A 16,086-nucleotide genomic window follows, 5' to 3' on the forward strand; every position below is an offset into this window, starting at 1 on the left:
GCTACTGGGATATAATTAGGGTTTTGGTTCACTTTCCTGGCTGCTTTCCCGTTAGGGGAGGGACAGCAGGGATTATGGATGGAGCAGATGTGTGGAGGGAGGGGACATTTGGCTTGCATGGGTGGTTAATGTCATGTACAGTCCAATGCTGGGGGGGGGGTGAAGTCTGTCATTCCAGGCATGAGGGATGGAGAAACCTCTTGGGCTCATCCCCCTCACATGCACTAGCACCAGATTGCTCCTCTCTGCTGGGATTGCACAGCTGCTCCCAAAGGAGGGGTTGGGAGCAGCTCATGGCTGTGAACTCCCTCCTCTCCCTGTACACCTCTAGAGGAGCCAGATGTGAGCAGCAGGTTTAGGGAGAAAATGCTGCTACCCTGGGACAGTTCCAGCAGCCTCGTGTGTTGTTCCTGATTTTTTTCCAGGCATTTAAAGCACTTTTTACCCCAGGTGCCACTTGCCTGTGAACCTGGTGGTGCCTGCCTGGCCAAGACAGCTCTTTGCCATCAGTGTTGGTGCCTCCACCACATCATGCCTGTGGCACCAAAGCCCAGCTCGAGGTGCTGCTGGGTGGTCTCCTTGCCCTACAACAACCGTGTGAGCCTGTTGGGAACTTTTTTCCTTGGAACTGGCCAAAAAGCTCACATTTTGTGCCATTTGGTGGGATGGTCAGTGGTCAAAATTTGGAAAACCCTCTCCAGCCATCACCTTGGCTTTTGGGAAGGTCTGCAGGGTCCAAGCTTGTCTGGAAGCTTCTGGAAGGAATGCAGAGTGGGTGTGGGGTTTTCTGTAGGGGTGTGGGGTGCAGGATGTGGATGCTGCTTGGTTGGCCAAGCCAACCTCTTTGGCTTGGGTTGGCCCTCACACCTCCAGCTGCAGACCCCCGAGTGCCCTGGGAGCCCGGCCTCCTGGTATTCCCAGCCCGGCAGGAAGCTCTGCAAAGCTCATAAGACGGGTGCTGGGGAATAATGAGATTTCCAGACTAATTTGGCCGGATTCAAGAACTTCCACTGAAGCATCTGCACCCGTGGGAGTTGGCTGAGCCTCTGGCGGATCTGGTGCTGCTGATCCCCAAGGTTGTCCTCTCCTCCTCTGCAGTCACTGAGTGCCAGTACAAGACCCTGTATTGACAGTCCTGGGGAGTGAAGCTGGGAAACCCCACCACAGTGGCCACAGGGCAGTGCAGGGCCTGAAATTATCCAGAGCTCCAGACGATGGCTGTTGGAGGTGGCTCTTCATGGCTGTGATGGTGCTCACGGCTTGGTCTGTCTTTGCACTGGTTCCTCTGCTCAGCTGCATTTGCAGGAGAGGTTGTGGGATAGCTGGGGACAAGGACACCTGCCCCTGCTTCCCCTCTAGGCTGGAAGGGAAATGGGTTTACTTAGTGGGAGGTACAGGGATTTGATTGATCTAATTTGCTGCTTTGCTTGGATGACAATTACCTTGGTCATGTTCCCTCACCCAGGGAGGTGAGGGAAGCAGAAGATTTCTGAAGCAGAAATCCAGGTCTAGCTGTGATGAAACAGGGCTGGCCAACATGGGTAGAGGTCATCCTGCCTCTATCCAAGCTTTGCTCTTCCTGAGCTGTGTCCAAAACTGGCATCACTGTGTGTATGACCATCTCACCTGTGTGGGTGGTTGCTGGTGTTTGGTGAAGCCCCTTGCTGCTAGGGAGGGCCGTGCGAGCCAGTGTGCACAGAGGTGGTGGTGAGCTCCTGCACATGTGTGCCTGGCACGCAGTGCAGGGACCACCTGGGACTCATCTCCTACACTGAGGGGGTGGAGGATAAAGTTGACAAGGCCAATTTGGAGCAGTGCAATTTAAGATTCAAGTATCAAGATGCAAATGAAGCCCGTTTTTCCTTCCCACCGCCAAGTGACTGCGGTTCCCTCTCCAGGAGACTCCTGCCATGATCCCTGCACAAAGCTCTGGTCCCTCCGTGGTCTTGCTGGGTTTTTGCCATTGGGCTGATTACCATGACAACTTGCTGCAAGGCTGCAGATATTTGCTTCCCCTTTGGTTGTCGTGCCTGTGCATCAGGGAGCAGGGAAGATGCCACGCTGGCAGCTGTGAGCAGATGGGGTCGGATCTGTTATCATGTATTCCTCCCACCCCCCTCCTCAGAGGGGAGGAGGACATTTTGCATTTTAAATGCATCTAAATCCTGTAGAGCAAGGGGAAGGAATAACTATTGGGTTTGCAGGGCTGCAAGGTGGTGCCTTTGGTACTGCAGGGCTGGCAAGTGCCTGTGCATTGCTGGGCTTCTGCTTTGGTCCCCAGAGAGTTGGGATAGGGGTTGAGCGGATGCTCCAAACTCTTTGTGCAACGTTTGGCTTTTGCTTTGGTCTGCAAACAGCTGGGATGGCAGCTCAGAGCACCCTCTGGATCCCCCATCCTGGTGGGACCTTGCTGTCCTTCCCGTCATGGTACCGATGTTTTCTGCATCTCTCTCCCTCTTCCTCTCCAGTGGCATTGGAAGTGGAATGCGTGTATCCATGGGTGCAAGCTTCTCTGAAAGGCTCCCTGGATTTGTTGATGCTGCTGTGGACCTAGAGGGTCAGATACCAGTGCTGAGGGTGGTTGAACCCACTTGGTGACCACCACTGGATTTGCTGACCCTCCCTGCCCAGCATGAGTGGTTGTGCCAGGACTGGATACGGCTGTTCCCACCATGCACAGACCCCTCGGAGGCCGTTCAGCAGGAAAGAGGTTAACAGGAAGGAGGAAGGCTAGGCTCTGGCTGCCAGCTCCGACCCTGCTTTGGAGTGGGGAGCAGCTGGGAGCTGCAAGAGCAGTGTGAAAATAGCCTTATAAGGCCAAGACACGCCGGCTCCAGCCTCCGCACAGCCCCGGCTGGGCTCGCTCCGCTCCAGCACCCGCTCACCGGATGGGTGCCCATGGGGACGGGGCTATACATGGGATGTGTGGCCCCAAACTTGCTGCCTGGGCTCCCCTGGGGTGGGTGCTGCCCATGTCCAGGTGAGGTGGCACTGGGTGGGAGAGGAGCCCGAGGGTGCTCCCAGCCAGTTTGCAGGCAGCTCCCAGCCTCGCTCAGTGTTTAGACTCGCTGTCTGTGGACATAAACACCGACTCTGCTGAAAAGTGGCCCCTGGCTGAACTCTCCTGCACTTCACCCCCTTCTCAAACTGCTCCTGGGGAAGAAAATTCCTTCCCACTGGCAAAAGGGGAGCTGATCTTGTTTTATGTCCTGGTGGAGGCTCAGGAGGGCTCTTCAGGGGCTGGCATGCAAGGACAGGTGTGTGTGGCACTTGCTAACCCATCCCACCTCCTTGGGGTGGGTGACCCGGGGCTGTGGAGAATTCCTTCAGCAAAACAAATCTCAGGAGCTGACTGTCGGCACCTGTGATGAACTAGCCAGGGTCAACAGTGGGGAAATCTGTAGTGGGGCAGGGGGAAGTGGCATTTGTGGCATTTATCCATCTGGGGGATGTTTTGCATTGCTGGCTGGATTACACCAGGGCAAGTGTCGTGTCCTGTCCTCTCCTTGTGCTGGCACAGGTTTGTTGCCAGTACAGAGGCACATTGGCATGTGCCAAGGCCACAGCTGCAGAGCACTGCTTGTGCCTCCATTTGTGAAAGGCATAATGGCTTCTGGCAGGCTGGTGAATCCAGGCAGTGGTGACATATGGGGGCATCTTCCCCAGTTTCTTGCACAGGGCCACAAGGTGTGAGTACTGAAGTGCAGGGGACGTGTTGCTTGATACTTCAATGTGAATGTGGCACTTGAGGACATGGTTTAATGGTGAACATGGTGGTGATGCTGGGTTGGTGGTTGGACGGGATGATAAAGGTCTTTTCCAACCTTTATGATTCTGTGATTCCCCTGCCAGTGGTAAAAAGCTGTTTTTCCATTCCCTGGTGCATGGCCAGAGGTTTCTCAGTAGCTTTCACTGAGCAATGGATGCTGATACAGGAGGTTTGCAGGTGGGAAAGGTGTGCTCAGGTGGCCAAGAAAAGATACCTCCCTCTTGCCTGGATGGCACAGGGAAAGCAGTGCTGCCATGGGCGTGTGGGAGCACAACCTTCTGCTGCCCTTTGGTGGATGACTGCTCCAGTTCATCCTTTTGCAGAGCCTGCAGAGGTTGTTTTCAAGAGCCTTTGTCTAATTTAATAAATCCAGGATGCTCAGCCTGCCAGCTGATCTATAAGTGTAATAAGATCCGCCCACCGCAGCGCTCCGGCCCCATTGTGGCCCTATCGATAGCCTCGTGCCTGGTGGCAGGAAGCCCAAAAGGCTCATTAAAGCCCTGCTGCCACGCCAGCCTTACTTGCCTGGCGCCTGGGCAGCTCGGGGCAGGCTGAGCCAGCCCTGTGTGTGTGCACAGAGCATCCCCAGCTGGGATTTGGGAGCTGTATCCCCAGCTGGGATTTAGGAGGTCATGCCTCCCCTTGCATGGCTGAAAAGGGGTGGCTCTACATCTGAAAAAGGATCCTCTGCAACCACCTGAAGGGTGGTAGCCGGCTGTGGGTCAGTCTCTTCTCACAGCTAACAAGTGATAGGAAAAGAGGAAACAGCCTCAAGTTGCTCCAGAGGAGGTTTAGATTGGATATTAGGAGAAATTTCTTTACTGAAAGGGTGGTCAGGCATTGGAATAGGCTGCCCAGAAAAGTGGTGGAGTCACCATCCCTGGAAGTGTTCAAAAAACATGTACATGTGGTGCTTAGGAACATGGTTTAGTGGAGGATTTGGTAGTGCCCTGGGTTAATGATTGGAGGTGTTTCTATGATTCTGTAACTTTTCAAGGAGTTGGTGCTTTCTTGATGGCCTCCAGGTGGGAATGGTGGATGTGGCTGTGGTTTGGGCTCCCAGTGCCGTGCTGGTGCTGGGAGCTGCGTGTCCAAGCTGTGTCTGTGCCCTTGCTCAAGCTGTGGTTGTCTCCACGTTGCCCTGATGTGCCCGTGACAATGCGACAGCGGGGTCTTGCTCCCTTCTGTTTGCATCCTGCCTGGAGCACCGTGATCAGCTGAGCCTGGGCACTGGGACAGGGGAAGCTTTTAGCAAGCACAGGAGCTGCCTTTGCAGAGCACTCGGGAGTGCTGTGAGTGAGCTGCGCTCGGCAGCCACCCTCATGAATATTTTAGCTGGGAGAATTAACATTTGTCAAGACAGATTTAAGGAGGCAGCGTGGATGTCTCTTCCCCAGGCGCTGCAGGCTTGCTGCTGCTCAGGGCAGTGCTGGGAGCCAGGGCAGAGCCAGCCAGATCCTGGATGCTGAGCCCAGAGTGGGACAGCAGAGCCATGATCTCCCCTGGGACAGCCAGGCCCGGGTGCCAAGGCAACCAGCCCGCCATGCGAGATAGACAAATGGTTGTGGGTTTTTTTTTTTTTCTCTTCCCCTCCTGGTTCTTGGCAGAAAGTAAAATGTCCCTTTTGTTTGGTTTCCTCCTCCCCCTGCCCCATCGCCTTTCTTTAAAGGTTGTGTTCCAGATTTCATCAACCCACGTTGTGTAATAGCCCCGGAGAACGGGTTGGGCATTGGCCATGTCCCATGGAGGCCGTGGCAGAGCCTCTCCTCGGGAGCTTGACCATGGGGTTACCTGCTCCAAAACATACTGTGTACAGCTCCTGAGCAAAGCTCCCTTGTATTTTGTATCAAGCTGCCATGATTCCCACGTGTTAGAAATGACAGGGAAGGTCCTTGGAAAAAAATTCAGAAATTTTTGAATCTAAATAATCCTGTTTTTCTACCTCAAATAATCCTGTTTTTCTTCCTCAGCCCTGCAATGCCTTATGGAAATGAGGGACTTTGCAGATAAACCCTTTTGATTTACAGCATCAACTCCTGTACCTGGGAGTTCATCACCCGTGGAGCATCCAGCACTGTGCAGGAGGATGCAGTAATGCCCTGCTTGGGATTCTTCCTTCAAACTTCTAAGAGGTCCCCGTTCTTTCTGTCCCTCCTTTCCACTGCCCAAGTAGGGGGCTGCTGCAGTTGCTAAGCTCTGCATCCTAGGAGCATCCATCCAAAGATCCCTGCATCTCATCCAGAGGCTGCTGGTATTGTTGATGTGGAGGGCATGGCATGACTCACGCCCTGGGCACCCAGGGAGGGAGAGGAGGAGGAGGAGGAGGAGGAGGAGAGCACTCTATAGGCTTTGTGTGTTATGGAGAGGGATGCTGTGAGCACGTGTGTGTGTCAGTAGGGATCTGTCATTCCAGAGGGAAACAGCAATGCAATTGTTTCTTGTCTCCGGTTCCTCTGCTGGCACTGGCAGCGTGGAGAGCTGGAGCTGCTCCTGTGATGCAAGTGCTCCCTTTCCTGGGAGCTGGTGAGGGGCAGGGACTGCTCAAGTGACTGGGCTGGAGGCACCTGGTGGCCTCAAGGAGAGCTGGTGATGGTGGCCATAATGGTGTCCTCTGCTTCCACAGAGGTGCACCTTGCGGCACTTCCACTCCTACCCCCAGTTAAATGACACACCCAGCCACCAGATCCAGTTCTGGGATAGCTATGGGCTCCATCCCATTTGCAGCAACATGGGAGATGGCAAAGGCAGGGCCAGTGCCTGGGGATGGGGCTGTCCCTGAGCTGGGGACTGGCAGCAACCAGCAGCTGGAGCAGGAGCTGAGCCTGAGCATCCACTCCTGCCTCACCCAGACACGAAGCCACCCTGGGGCCTGATGCTGGGTTCAGCCCTGTACCAAAGCATCTGCTCTTCCAAGGGCTGGTTGAAATCCCAGCCTTGTTTTGGTGTCTCTGCCATGCAACACCTCTCTGCTTCTGCATTTATTTATTCCCTTCCAACTGCTGGAGCCACAAAGTCCTCACTTGGCCAGTGACCAGCTTTGCTCATCCTTCTCCAAGGTTCCCCAGCCTTGAGAAATCCCCCAGCCCAGAAACAGGTGCTCAGAGGCAGAGAAGGGGTCCAAGCCATCTCCTTTACCTTGGTGGAGTTTGTGTGCACACACGCGTTCCACCAGGCACCATTTGCATTTTGATTCACTTCAAAGTGCCTGCACTGCCTCCAAGGAAGGAAACAAATGGTGTAAAGGAATTTACATCCCAAGCAAGCGAGGCTGCTGGTCTGTCAGGTTTCATCTACTGCTGAGGGGTGCAGGGGTGCAGGGGAGCTGCTGTGGGATGGAGGGTTCATCCCTGGGGCCGCAGGTGGAAGAGGGTCATTCCCAGCTTTGCTCCTAGCCCGTTCGTGGTGTCTGGCTCAGAGATGCAGTGCTGGATGGAGACCCATGTGTCAGGCTGTGCAAGATGCCAGCATTCACCCTTCACAGGGAGGGCTGAGCGGCAAAACCACTTTGCAGGGCCAGCCTGGCTGTGGGGGGGCCCCAAACCGGCTCCTCTGCTCCTGGCATGCTTTGGTCAGGGCTGGGTGTGAGCAGCAGGAGCAGCTGCCCTGAACTGCCATGGGGTTGGAGGATGTTGGTTCTTCCTCTCCTCCTGCGTGCCAGCTCCCTGCCAAATCCCTCAGGGGCCTTACAGGGAGTCAAGGGACTGAGTGGCCCAGGATCTCCCTATGGGACTGGGGCTCCCTCCCTGCTCACCCCTCTGTCCTTGTTGAATTCCCTGGTGCAAAACTGCTCTGGGAGGTGAAGGAGGTTGGACCCAGACCTTACAGTCCTGGAGGCCTTGGCTGTGCCGGAGGCCAGCGAGACAAAAACTTTTCTGAGATTGCACTTGGAACAGGAGAAAGTTTTTCCGTTGGGTTTTTATAGCTCCCGGAAAGCGGGGTTTTATTTTTGTTGTCTAAGACAAAAAATCCTCTTAGGAGCTGACTACCCGCGGCGGTGCAGGGCGGGAGGCTGGACATGTGCCATGCTGGGGGTCTGGGCTGGGCTTTGCTTTCCCTCCCTCCATCCTGGGGGTTGTCTGGATGCTGATTTCCACAAGGAAAAGAGGAGGGTTTGTTGTCCCTGATGTACAGCTGGTCCCGTTCATGTACCCAGTGCTGCAGCCCCTGTGACAGCTCCTTGCCACCCCTGGGCTGCCATAGGATGCTCCCACCCAGGGAGACAGCTGCAGGGAAAGCCCTTTCCTGGGGAAAGGGGCTATTTCCTACTGCCTGCAGTTGGTAAAACTTGGAGCTGTGGCGGTCTGATATGAATTCTCTGGGTTTATAGGCTGGGGCCATTGAGCTCTCCCAGTCACCCTTTCTTTGCATGGCACAGGCTGCTTTTGGAGGGGTTTTGCTGGCAGGGGAGCTGGTTTCCATGGTAAAAACCTTAACAGCATCTGCCAGAAATCCGTCTCCTTGTTGGCCCGGCCATCTGGAGGGCACAAGGAGGCTTTGGCAGGTTGGGGAGGTGTCCGCAGGCTGCTTTAGGTCCTTCTTTGGTGCCACTGGCAGCTTGGAGGGATCTCTCCTTGGTCGTTTATGTCCCAGGTGCAGGTTTGCCCTGGGATGCTGGAAGGACCCCGGTGTCACCGAGCCTGGTGGGGACAGGCAGGCTGGGAGCCATGGAATTGCACGGGGGGGAGGGCTGCGGGCACTGGGAAGGAGTGGATACACTGTAATCGGATGAGCCAGCGCTGCTCCAGATGGACCTGTCAGCTCTTGTCAGTGCTGACACCCCTCTGGGTGTCCGTCAATGTCCCCTTGGGCCACAGGGGCCACCACCTGTCCCACTTCACCAGCTCTGCTTGTAGCAAAGGGGCCGAGAGGTGACACTGTTCACAAAACCCACCAAGCAAGGTCCTTTCCATGCTGTAGTCCCTTCCTAGCAAACTTCATGGGTTTTTTTAATTTTAATGAGGAAAACCTGGCACTTGTGTCTGTCTGTTTGTCCCTGAGCCATCCTGTGCTGAGGGCAGTGGGACTTGCTGCTTTGCCACTCTCGTCCCCAGGTGCCACCCCACCAGCCCAGATGGTTTGCAGCTGCAGACCCAAAGCTGGCCACTCAGTGCCTTTCCTTGGTGTCTGGGTGCCACAGCAGGGCAGCCATCCTTCTCTGGATACTTGGCATAGGAGAAGCACCTTACTGGCAGCAGTGGGCCAGACTGGTATGGCAGGAGTTTAGCTGTTGGTCTGTGTCCCCAGATGTGCGGCACAGAGCTTTGGATGGATCTGGATACTGGGGGGCAAAGCATCCTGGTGTCCACCAGGAGAGGTTTTAGGGCTCAGCTCTGCACTCCTCTGCTCTTCTCTCCTTAATGTTGCTCCTTTCTCCTTTCCCTCGCAGCCAACCACCCTTCCGCAGGGCACCATCAACATGAACCAGTGCACGGATGTGGTGGATGGGGAGAGCCGGACAGGGCAGAAATTCTCCTTGTGCATCCTGACACCAGAGAAGGAGCATTTCATCCGGGCCGAGAACAAGGAGATCATCAGTGGGTGAGTGCAGATCTGGGGCTGAGCCACTCCCAGGCTCTTCCATTAGCCAGGAGGAAGAGGAGGGTGCCCAAGGCTGGGTGCTATGGCTGTGCATACCCAGGCTGATCCTGGGTGCTGGGGATCCTGATGGGTGCTGCGGAGACCCTACAGTGCTTTTAGGGATCCCATTAGGTACCCGGCCCATTGGCACAGGTCCTGTCCCCACACCAGTGGCAGGTCCCATAATTCTGGGGCTGGCATGTCCGACCCTGAGTGCCGTACACCGTCTGGTCCTCATCCATCCCTGGGCAGACATGGAATCCTAGGGTGGATGCTTCTCCCCAGGGATGGAAGCTCCTTTGTCCCAGGGGAGCATCTGACCTCCAAGGATGATTAAAGTATCGCAGGTATGCAGTGGTTCGCTGACACCAAAGATTAGACTGCTAAAACGAGCAAATCGGGGTGAATTTCCCAACTCCAGGTGTTGGATGGTGACCTAGAAACATCCTCTTCCATCACTCACATACCAGCTGGGATTGAAGCCAGCACTGGTGAAGGTGCAGAGCTCTGGGAGAGCCGAGCTGCCAGCACACAGTGACAGAGTGTGGCTGTGCTGCTGCTCACCTGAGAGCCTTTCCCACATGGAGTGCCCAGAGCTCAATGCCTCCCTCCCAAAATGTGTTGACATTTGAAGCTTGAGCAGGAAGCTGAAGGGATGAGCACTTGCTGTTTCCCACTGTTCCTGAGGCACGGCATCTCCTGCCTCCCCCAGCCCTGGCAGCAGCAGAGTCAGCACTTTCTGCTGAGATTTCTGTTTCCAAGCCTTATCTTTGGTTGTGACTCCCCTCATTTTGTAAATACTTGTTGAAATAGACATTTTTCTACCAAGAGCTTGGAATTTTGACCAGATGAGTGTTTCCATGCATTGAAATTTCCCTGCCCTACTGAGACAAATGAGCACAGGTGAACCTGGGGTTGGCAAACGTGTCCCCCCAGCCCCGTTCACGGCAACGCGTTGCAGTGGCTGCAGGTCTGAGATGCAGAGCCATGTGGGAATCACGGCACACGGGAGCCAGCTCTTTTCCTCCCTGGCAGGAGCAGTGACTATGCCCCAAGTCGTGGCCAGCCCCCATGCCCTGCTCTCTCCACCCTGTCCACACGCTCCAGTTCCCAGCTCAGCCTTTGTTGCTGGTCCTGCCTGCTGCGGGAGGGAGAGGCATTGCGGAGCGAGGTGGGGCTGATTTATTGCTCATCGGCCCAGCGATGGGTTTTGAAGCAGTGCGTTTGCTCCTGACTGCAGGCATTAATCATCCCCGAGCAGTCCCACTCTGGGGCTGAGCCAGGCTGGTTTCGTTTGCAGTTGCAGCACGACAGGAAGATTTCCCTGGCTGGGGGGGAATTTGTTTTACATTCATTCTGTGCTTCTGGCATTTATTGCTTAACCAAACCCCATTTGATGTGGTCATCTCCGAACGCTTTACAGCAGCACCATGCAAAGTGGGGGGAGAAGGAAACGGGAGCAGGGACATTTGAAGCAGGAATGTTTCCCAGTGGTCCAGGGATCCCTGTGGAGTTCTCAGAGATGCGGGGGCAGGTTGTCAGGCCACGGTGGGAGGACACAGGACTTCTCAATGCCGAGTTCACGCTGCTCTTCCTAGGACAAAAGCGCTTTGTCTGCAGTATGAGGGTGTTGGCATCACTCAAGGGGGATGGTCCTGCTGAAGGCTCTGTCCCTCTCCACTGTCTTTCAGAATCCTTGAATCCCTGCCCTGTGTCAGCCCTGGCCGTAGCTTCACTTTAGCAGAGAGCAGGGTTTGAGCCAAAAAACCCTGGGGTCATCCCTCTTCTCCTGCCCTATTTTCCCCGCGGGACTTGGGTAGGATGGTTTCTGGGTATTATTCACCAAGCTGACCCTGACCAAGTCAGTGTCACTCCTGTCCCTGTGGCACAGACCTCACCTTCTGCTTTCTCTGCCTGCAGGTGGCTGGAGATGCTGATTGTCTATCCCAGGACAAACAAGCAGAATCAGAAGAAGAAGAGGAAGGTAGAGCCCCCAACTCCCCAGGTAACCCAGGGGGACACACACGCTGTTACCCAGTCCCTTGCCTCCTTCTCAGGGCCATGGCCTTGCTCTGCTCCCTGGAGAGATCCCCCCAAACCATTGGGATCAGCAGCCCTCTGATGCTGCCTGTGTGGAGGGTGAGAGCTGGGGCAAACCAAGGCAGCAGATCGGTGCAAATTAATTCCTGGTCATCACTTCCAGGGTCACACACTCCTGCTTTCCTGGCTGCTTTGGGACCATGTTTTGCCCCCTGGGTGCTGTTTTGTGGTGCCACCCCTGCACACAGTCCTGGGAGTGACCACAAAGCCACATGGTCCCCATGGGGGACCGGGGAGAGGTGCTGTTCATGGGCCATTTCGTCAGAAGCAGGATGAAATTCCATCGGGCTCCAGTTACTCCCTGTGAGATGACCCCAGAGATAATGGGAATGAAAGGAAAATACTAAAGGCCAGGGCCAGGCTGGGAGCTCCGGGGGCCGGAGCCGGGCTCTCCAGGGACCCAGCAGTGGCTTCGTGCTCACTTTGACTATAAATGGTAAAAAGTGGGGCCGGCTGTGACTCACTTGTTCCTGCCGGGCTCCCATGTGGCCAGAATGGGGGAGAATCCCACAGATGGGGAACGTGACCCCAAGGCCACCCTCATCTCTCGCCGGGGCTGAGAACAGCCGTGTCCCTGAGGCCGCCTGACCTCCAGGCACACGTCCCACTGCCACAGGGGACTGGCTGGGAGGGCTCCTCCGGCCCTGCTGGGGCACCAAAACCAGCATCAGGGTTCCCCTGAGCCTTGGTCAGGGCTCCCCTGAGCCTTGGTTTTCAGGTCCTCTTTAATGAAGTTCCAAGGATGGCCCTGGTGCAAACTGGGCCATGGGTGGGTTTTGTACAGTGTTTGTTTGAGTAAGTTTTCATCACTCCACTGGATAAAGATGTTCTGGGCAATGGGAAAGAAGTTAGTGGGGAGACAATCCTTTTTTGAACACCAAGCTATAAGTCTGAGCCACCCCTTGTCAAGGTCTAGGGTCCTCGCAGCCTGAACAACCCCTCAAGTGCTGGCTCCGGTGATGCTCCAGGGAAGATGCCTCCTCCCTCTGTGTTACGAGCTGTCAATCCTCAATTCCCAAGAAGAGGACTGCTGCATTTGGGGCACCGCAGGGAGTGGATGTAGCAGGGCAGGGATGCTCACCTTGGCTGGGGTGCAACACTAAACCCAGGCTGGCTTCAAGAGGGGGACGGGGTGGAGATGAGAAGAGGCACAGAGCCAGAAGAACATCATTCTGGGTTACATTTCGTCACCATGGCAACTTCTTGGAAACTGTACAGGATCCGAGCTCCTGAGCACCAAATAAGGGAAGCGGCTGTGGGAAGGATGCCGGCTCCCTGTGGGCAGATGGGCTCCCCAGGTGCATGGGGATGGGGAGCACGGACCCTTGTGGCACATTATCCCCTTGTCTTGGGACAGACCACCCTGTCTTGCTTGCTACCCTCCTTCCACTCTCTCCATTACGTGGCTTCCAGCCCCATAGTGCTGGAAAAAGGCTCAAATTCACTTTGCAAAGCCAACCTCCATGTGGGAACTGCTGCTGGACGGAGGCTGTGCTGTGTCAGGCGCTTAGGAGCAACCTGCAAAGGCAGAAGCAGCATTTTTCCTCTGCCTCCCAAATCCTGCTGATGCAGGTGGCTGGTCCAGAGAAGGAAAGAGGATGCTGAGGAGAAAATCAGCATGAAATTCTCCTCTGTGAAATGGCCTCTCCTGAAATTGGCTGCTGTTCAGCTTGTTCTCCGTGTGCTGGTGGAGAAAGCTTGCGCTCTTCTTAAAGATGGCCACACACTAATCAGGCAGTAGATCATGTCTTAGAGCTGCTTAGGGAGGGGTGGACACCTTTGTGATATAAAAAATGAATTTTATATTCTTGGTTTTTCTCACTCTCACAAAGTTCTTGCTTGTCTGTGGCAGAGCAGAGCTTGGTTACAGCTGGATGCTCTTGGAGCATCAAGGTCATTTCCAACTCTCCCCATCATTTTGCATCATCCCTCTGCAAAATCACCAGGGTAGGAGCAATGCAGGGAATACCACTCCTGCTGCAGATTTTGACAGGGAGTGTTAGGTGTTTTCACTTCGCTTTGCAAGTAGGTTGCAGTTTTAGGAGGAAAAAGGCAGGTTTCTCCTGCAGCTTTTGCCGTGCTCTGGTGAAGTGCAGGCAGCAGGAGAGACTGCGATGTCCATGCCTGCCTGCTGCCCATGGGAACTCGAGGCAGGGTTTGGGGCTGAAATGTGGGATTTGAGGCTCTGCCCTGGGTTTGCACAGGGGTGTGGCAGGCTCGGGTAAGCAGAGCATGCCCAGACACACCTCATGCAACTGGAGGCCGGTTTTGCCGATTTTGGTGCATTCTGCCTTTTGGAGTTGTTCATACCCCTGAGCAGCAAAGAGTTAATGTCTCTGCTCCCTCTCAGACTTCTTTTTGGCCCACATCTCTACCTCATTAAATACATGTCTACAAATAATTACGTGGGGGTGTGTGTAGGAGATACATAAAGATATATATCCTGAGCTGGTGATTAGCTTTGGGCTTGGATCAATGAAGGAGAGCGTTTGGTGGACCTTGGAGGTTGGCCCGATCCTCTGCTTGAGCAGGGTCCCCTTGAGCAGATGCCCGTGAACTCTGGATCATTTACCTCCAACACTGCATTCCTTTAGTGTGAAATTCCCCAGGGGTATTTTTTTTTAAACTGAGGTCATTTGCTGCTTGTCATGTCTGTGCATGGAGCCAGGACCCACTCCCTGGGAGATCCCTGGTGGCTCCAGCACAGCCCTGCAACTGCCAATGGAGATGCAGGGCTAAAGCCCACCTGATGTGGGAGGAGGGGATGGAGAGGATGCTCTTTGCAGCCCTTGTTCCCAGCTTTCAGTTGCCGGTTCGTGCACTCCTGTATTCCCCCCTGCTCCGTGGAAAGGGAACAAGCAGCTGGAAAACGTCCCACAATCGGAAGGGCAGTTAATTGTCATTGATTTATTGGTGGCTTTAAGAAGAATAATCTGTGAATGCAGAAGCTTAATAGGACAACAGCAAAACATCTGCTAATGAACAAAGCCAAGGAAGGAGTTGGAAAAGCTGCTGCCTCTTCTGGGTCACACTCTGAACGTGGGCTGGCCGGGCTGTGGCCACCAAAGTGGCATCATCCATCATCTGATGGACTCCAGAGCTCCTTGTTAGCAGAGAAGCACTGAAGATGATGGGGAATGTTTAAAAAAGTGTAAAGCACTGACACATGTCACTGTCTCATCCCTGTCCCATTGTGATGTGTCATTGGCAGCACCAATGTGGAACTGACACCTTGGGGTCAAGCCCTTGGGGACCCTGAATGTGGAGTTGGGGCAAAGTCTCTAAAAAAAACTTCCTGTGTCTCCTGTTTTTTTTAGGAGCCTGGTCCTGCTAAGATGGCTGTGACCAGCAGCAACATTCCCAGTGCTGAGAAGGTCCCTGCCACCAAGTCCACACTCTGGCAGGAAGAAATGAGAGGCAAAGACCAAGCAGATGGGGGCAGTGGCATTGGCCCAGCCCAGAGCCCCATGCAAGGCCAGGCTGGGGCTGCCAGCTCCATGAAGGATCCTGTGCTGGACAGCAAGGAAGGTGAGGGATGAGGATGCCAGCACTGGTTGTGATGGTTGTGCCATTGTTCTCCGTGGAACAATGGGGGCTGGGGACAGGTCGCAGTGCTGGGGACATTTCCCTTATCTTCCCACTCAGCTGGGGAATGTTTTCTGCAGTGAGGCGTCCCTTGCCTTGCACCCATGGAGCTGTGGTTGCTGCCGGACTGGGAAGGACAGGGATGGAAATGGATGCAGAGCAGTGACTGCAGTTGCCTATTTGTTGGTTTGAAAGTTCAGATCTTTAACCTGTACAAACCTGACCCAAGGGTTGGATGGGCATCCCCAGTTCCCTGCAGACTATCCCACCATCTCCATGGGCATTTGGGCTGGTCAGGGTGGAAAAGCCAAGGGTGCAGGAGGTAGCACAGCATGGGACTGGTGCCCAGACCAACTTTGCTCTCATACCTGCCCCTGTCCTGGGTGGAAAAAGGGTGTTTCTTAAAAGCAGAACTTGGACTTGAAACCAAGCACGGTGACTTCTCTGTCCCTTAGAGGAGAGCTCCATGAACGGAGACCGGATAGACTGCGGGCGGAAGACACGTGTGGAGAGCGGGTACTTCTCCTTGGAGAAGACCAAACAAGACTCAAAGCTGGAAGAGCAGCAACTGCCACCCCCGCCAAGCCCGCCCAGCCCCAGCACCCCAAACAACAGGTACAGTTATCCCAAATCGCCCTCACAGGAGCATGCCCAGCCCTTTCCTTCCCCAGGTATCCGATCAGGCGACCGAATGATTCACAGCTTCTCTCTGAACTCCTTGGACTCGAAGAGCAGTTGCCCCATGCACAAGGACTCCAGCAACAGAGATGTAGGAAGGGGAGCTGAAAAATCGGGGCGTCCCCTTTCTTTTAAAGCCAGCCGGCAGTACACCACCCTGGCCGACGTTCCCAAGGCCATTAGGATCAGTAATCGTGAGGCCTTCCAGGTGGAGAGGAAGCGGCTAGAGCGGAGAACCCGGGCTCGTAGCCCTGGGAGAGAAGAAGTGGCCCGGCTCTTTGGGAATGAGAGAAGGTAAGGGATGAGTGGCTCATCTGCTTGCATGCTTCCAGCAGCAGTGAGGTTGCGTCCCCAGCACAGCCTGGATGGAGCAGGTG

General features: G+C 54.9%; 1 protein-coding gene across 9 annotated transcripts in view; it reads left to right on the top strand.

The window, feature by feature from the left end:
• The window catches only part of LOC125334226 (myosin phosphatase Rho interacting protein), a 73,952-nt gene that overhangs the window by 22,201 nt on the left and 35,665 nt on the right, over nucleotides 1–16,086 (top strand). For 4 of the 9 annotated variants that reach the window (XM_048320870.1, XM_048320867.1, XM_048320872.1 and 1 more), the window contains exons 4-8: nucleotides 9,156–9,307; nucleotides 11,267–11,351; nucleotides 14,764–14,974; nucleotides 15,487–15,646; nucleotides 15,734–16,003. In XM_048320870.1, the coding sequence (XP_048176827.1) occupies nucleotides 9,156–9,307; nucleotides 11,267–11,351; nucleotides 14,764–14,974; nucleotides 15,487–15,646; nucleotides 15,734–16,003 (878 nt within the window). Of the gene's footprint in view, nucleotides 1–9,155; nucleotides 9,308–11,266; nucleotides 11,352–14,763; nucleotides 14,975–15,486; nucleotides 16,004–16,086 lie in introns of all 9 variants that reach the window. The other 5 variants (XM_048320873.1, XM_048320875.1, XM_048320874.1 and 2 more) reach the window with 3 other exon arrangements.

The sequence above is a fragment of the Corvus hawaiiensis genome, chromosome 16 (genome assembly GCF_020740725.1).
Source record: "Corvus hawaiiensis isolate bCorHaw1 chromosome 16, bCorHaw1.pri.cur, whole genome shotgun sequence".
Classification (NCBI taxonomy): Eukaryota; Metazoa; Chordata; class Aves; order Passeriformes; family Corvidae; genus Corvus; species Corvus hawaiiensis.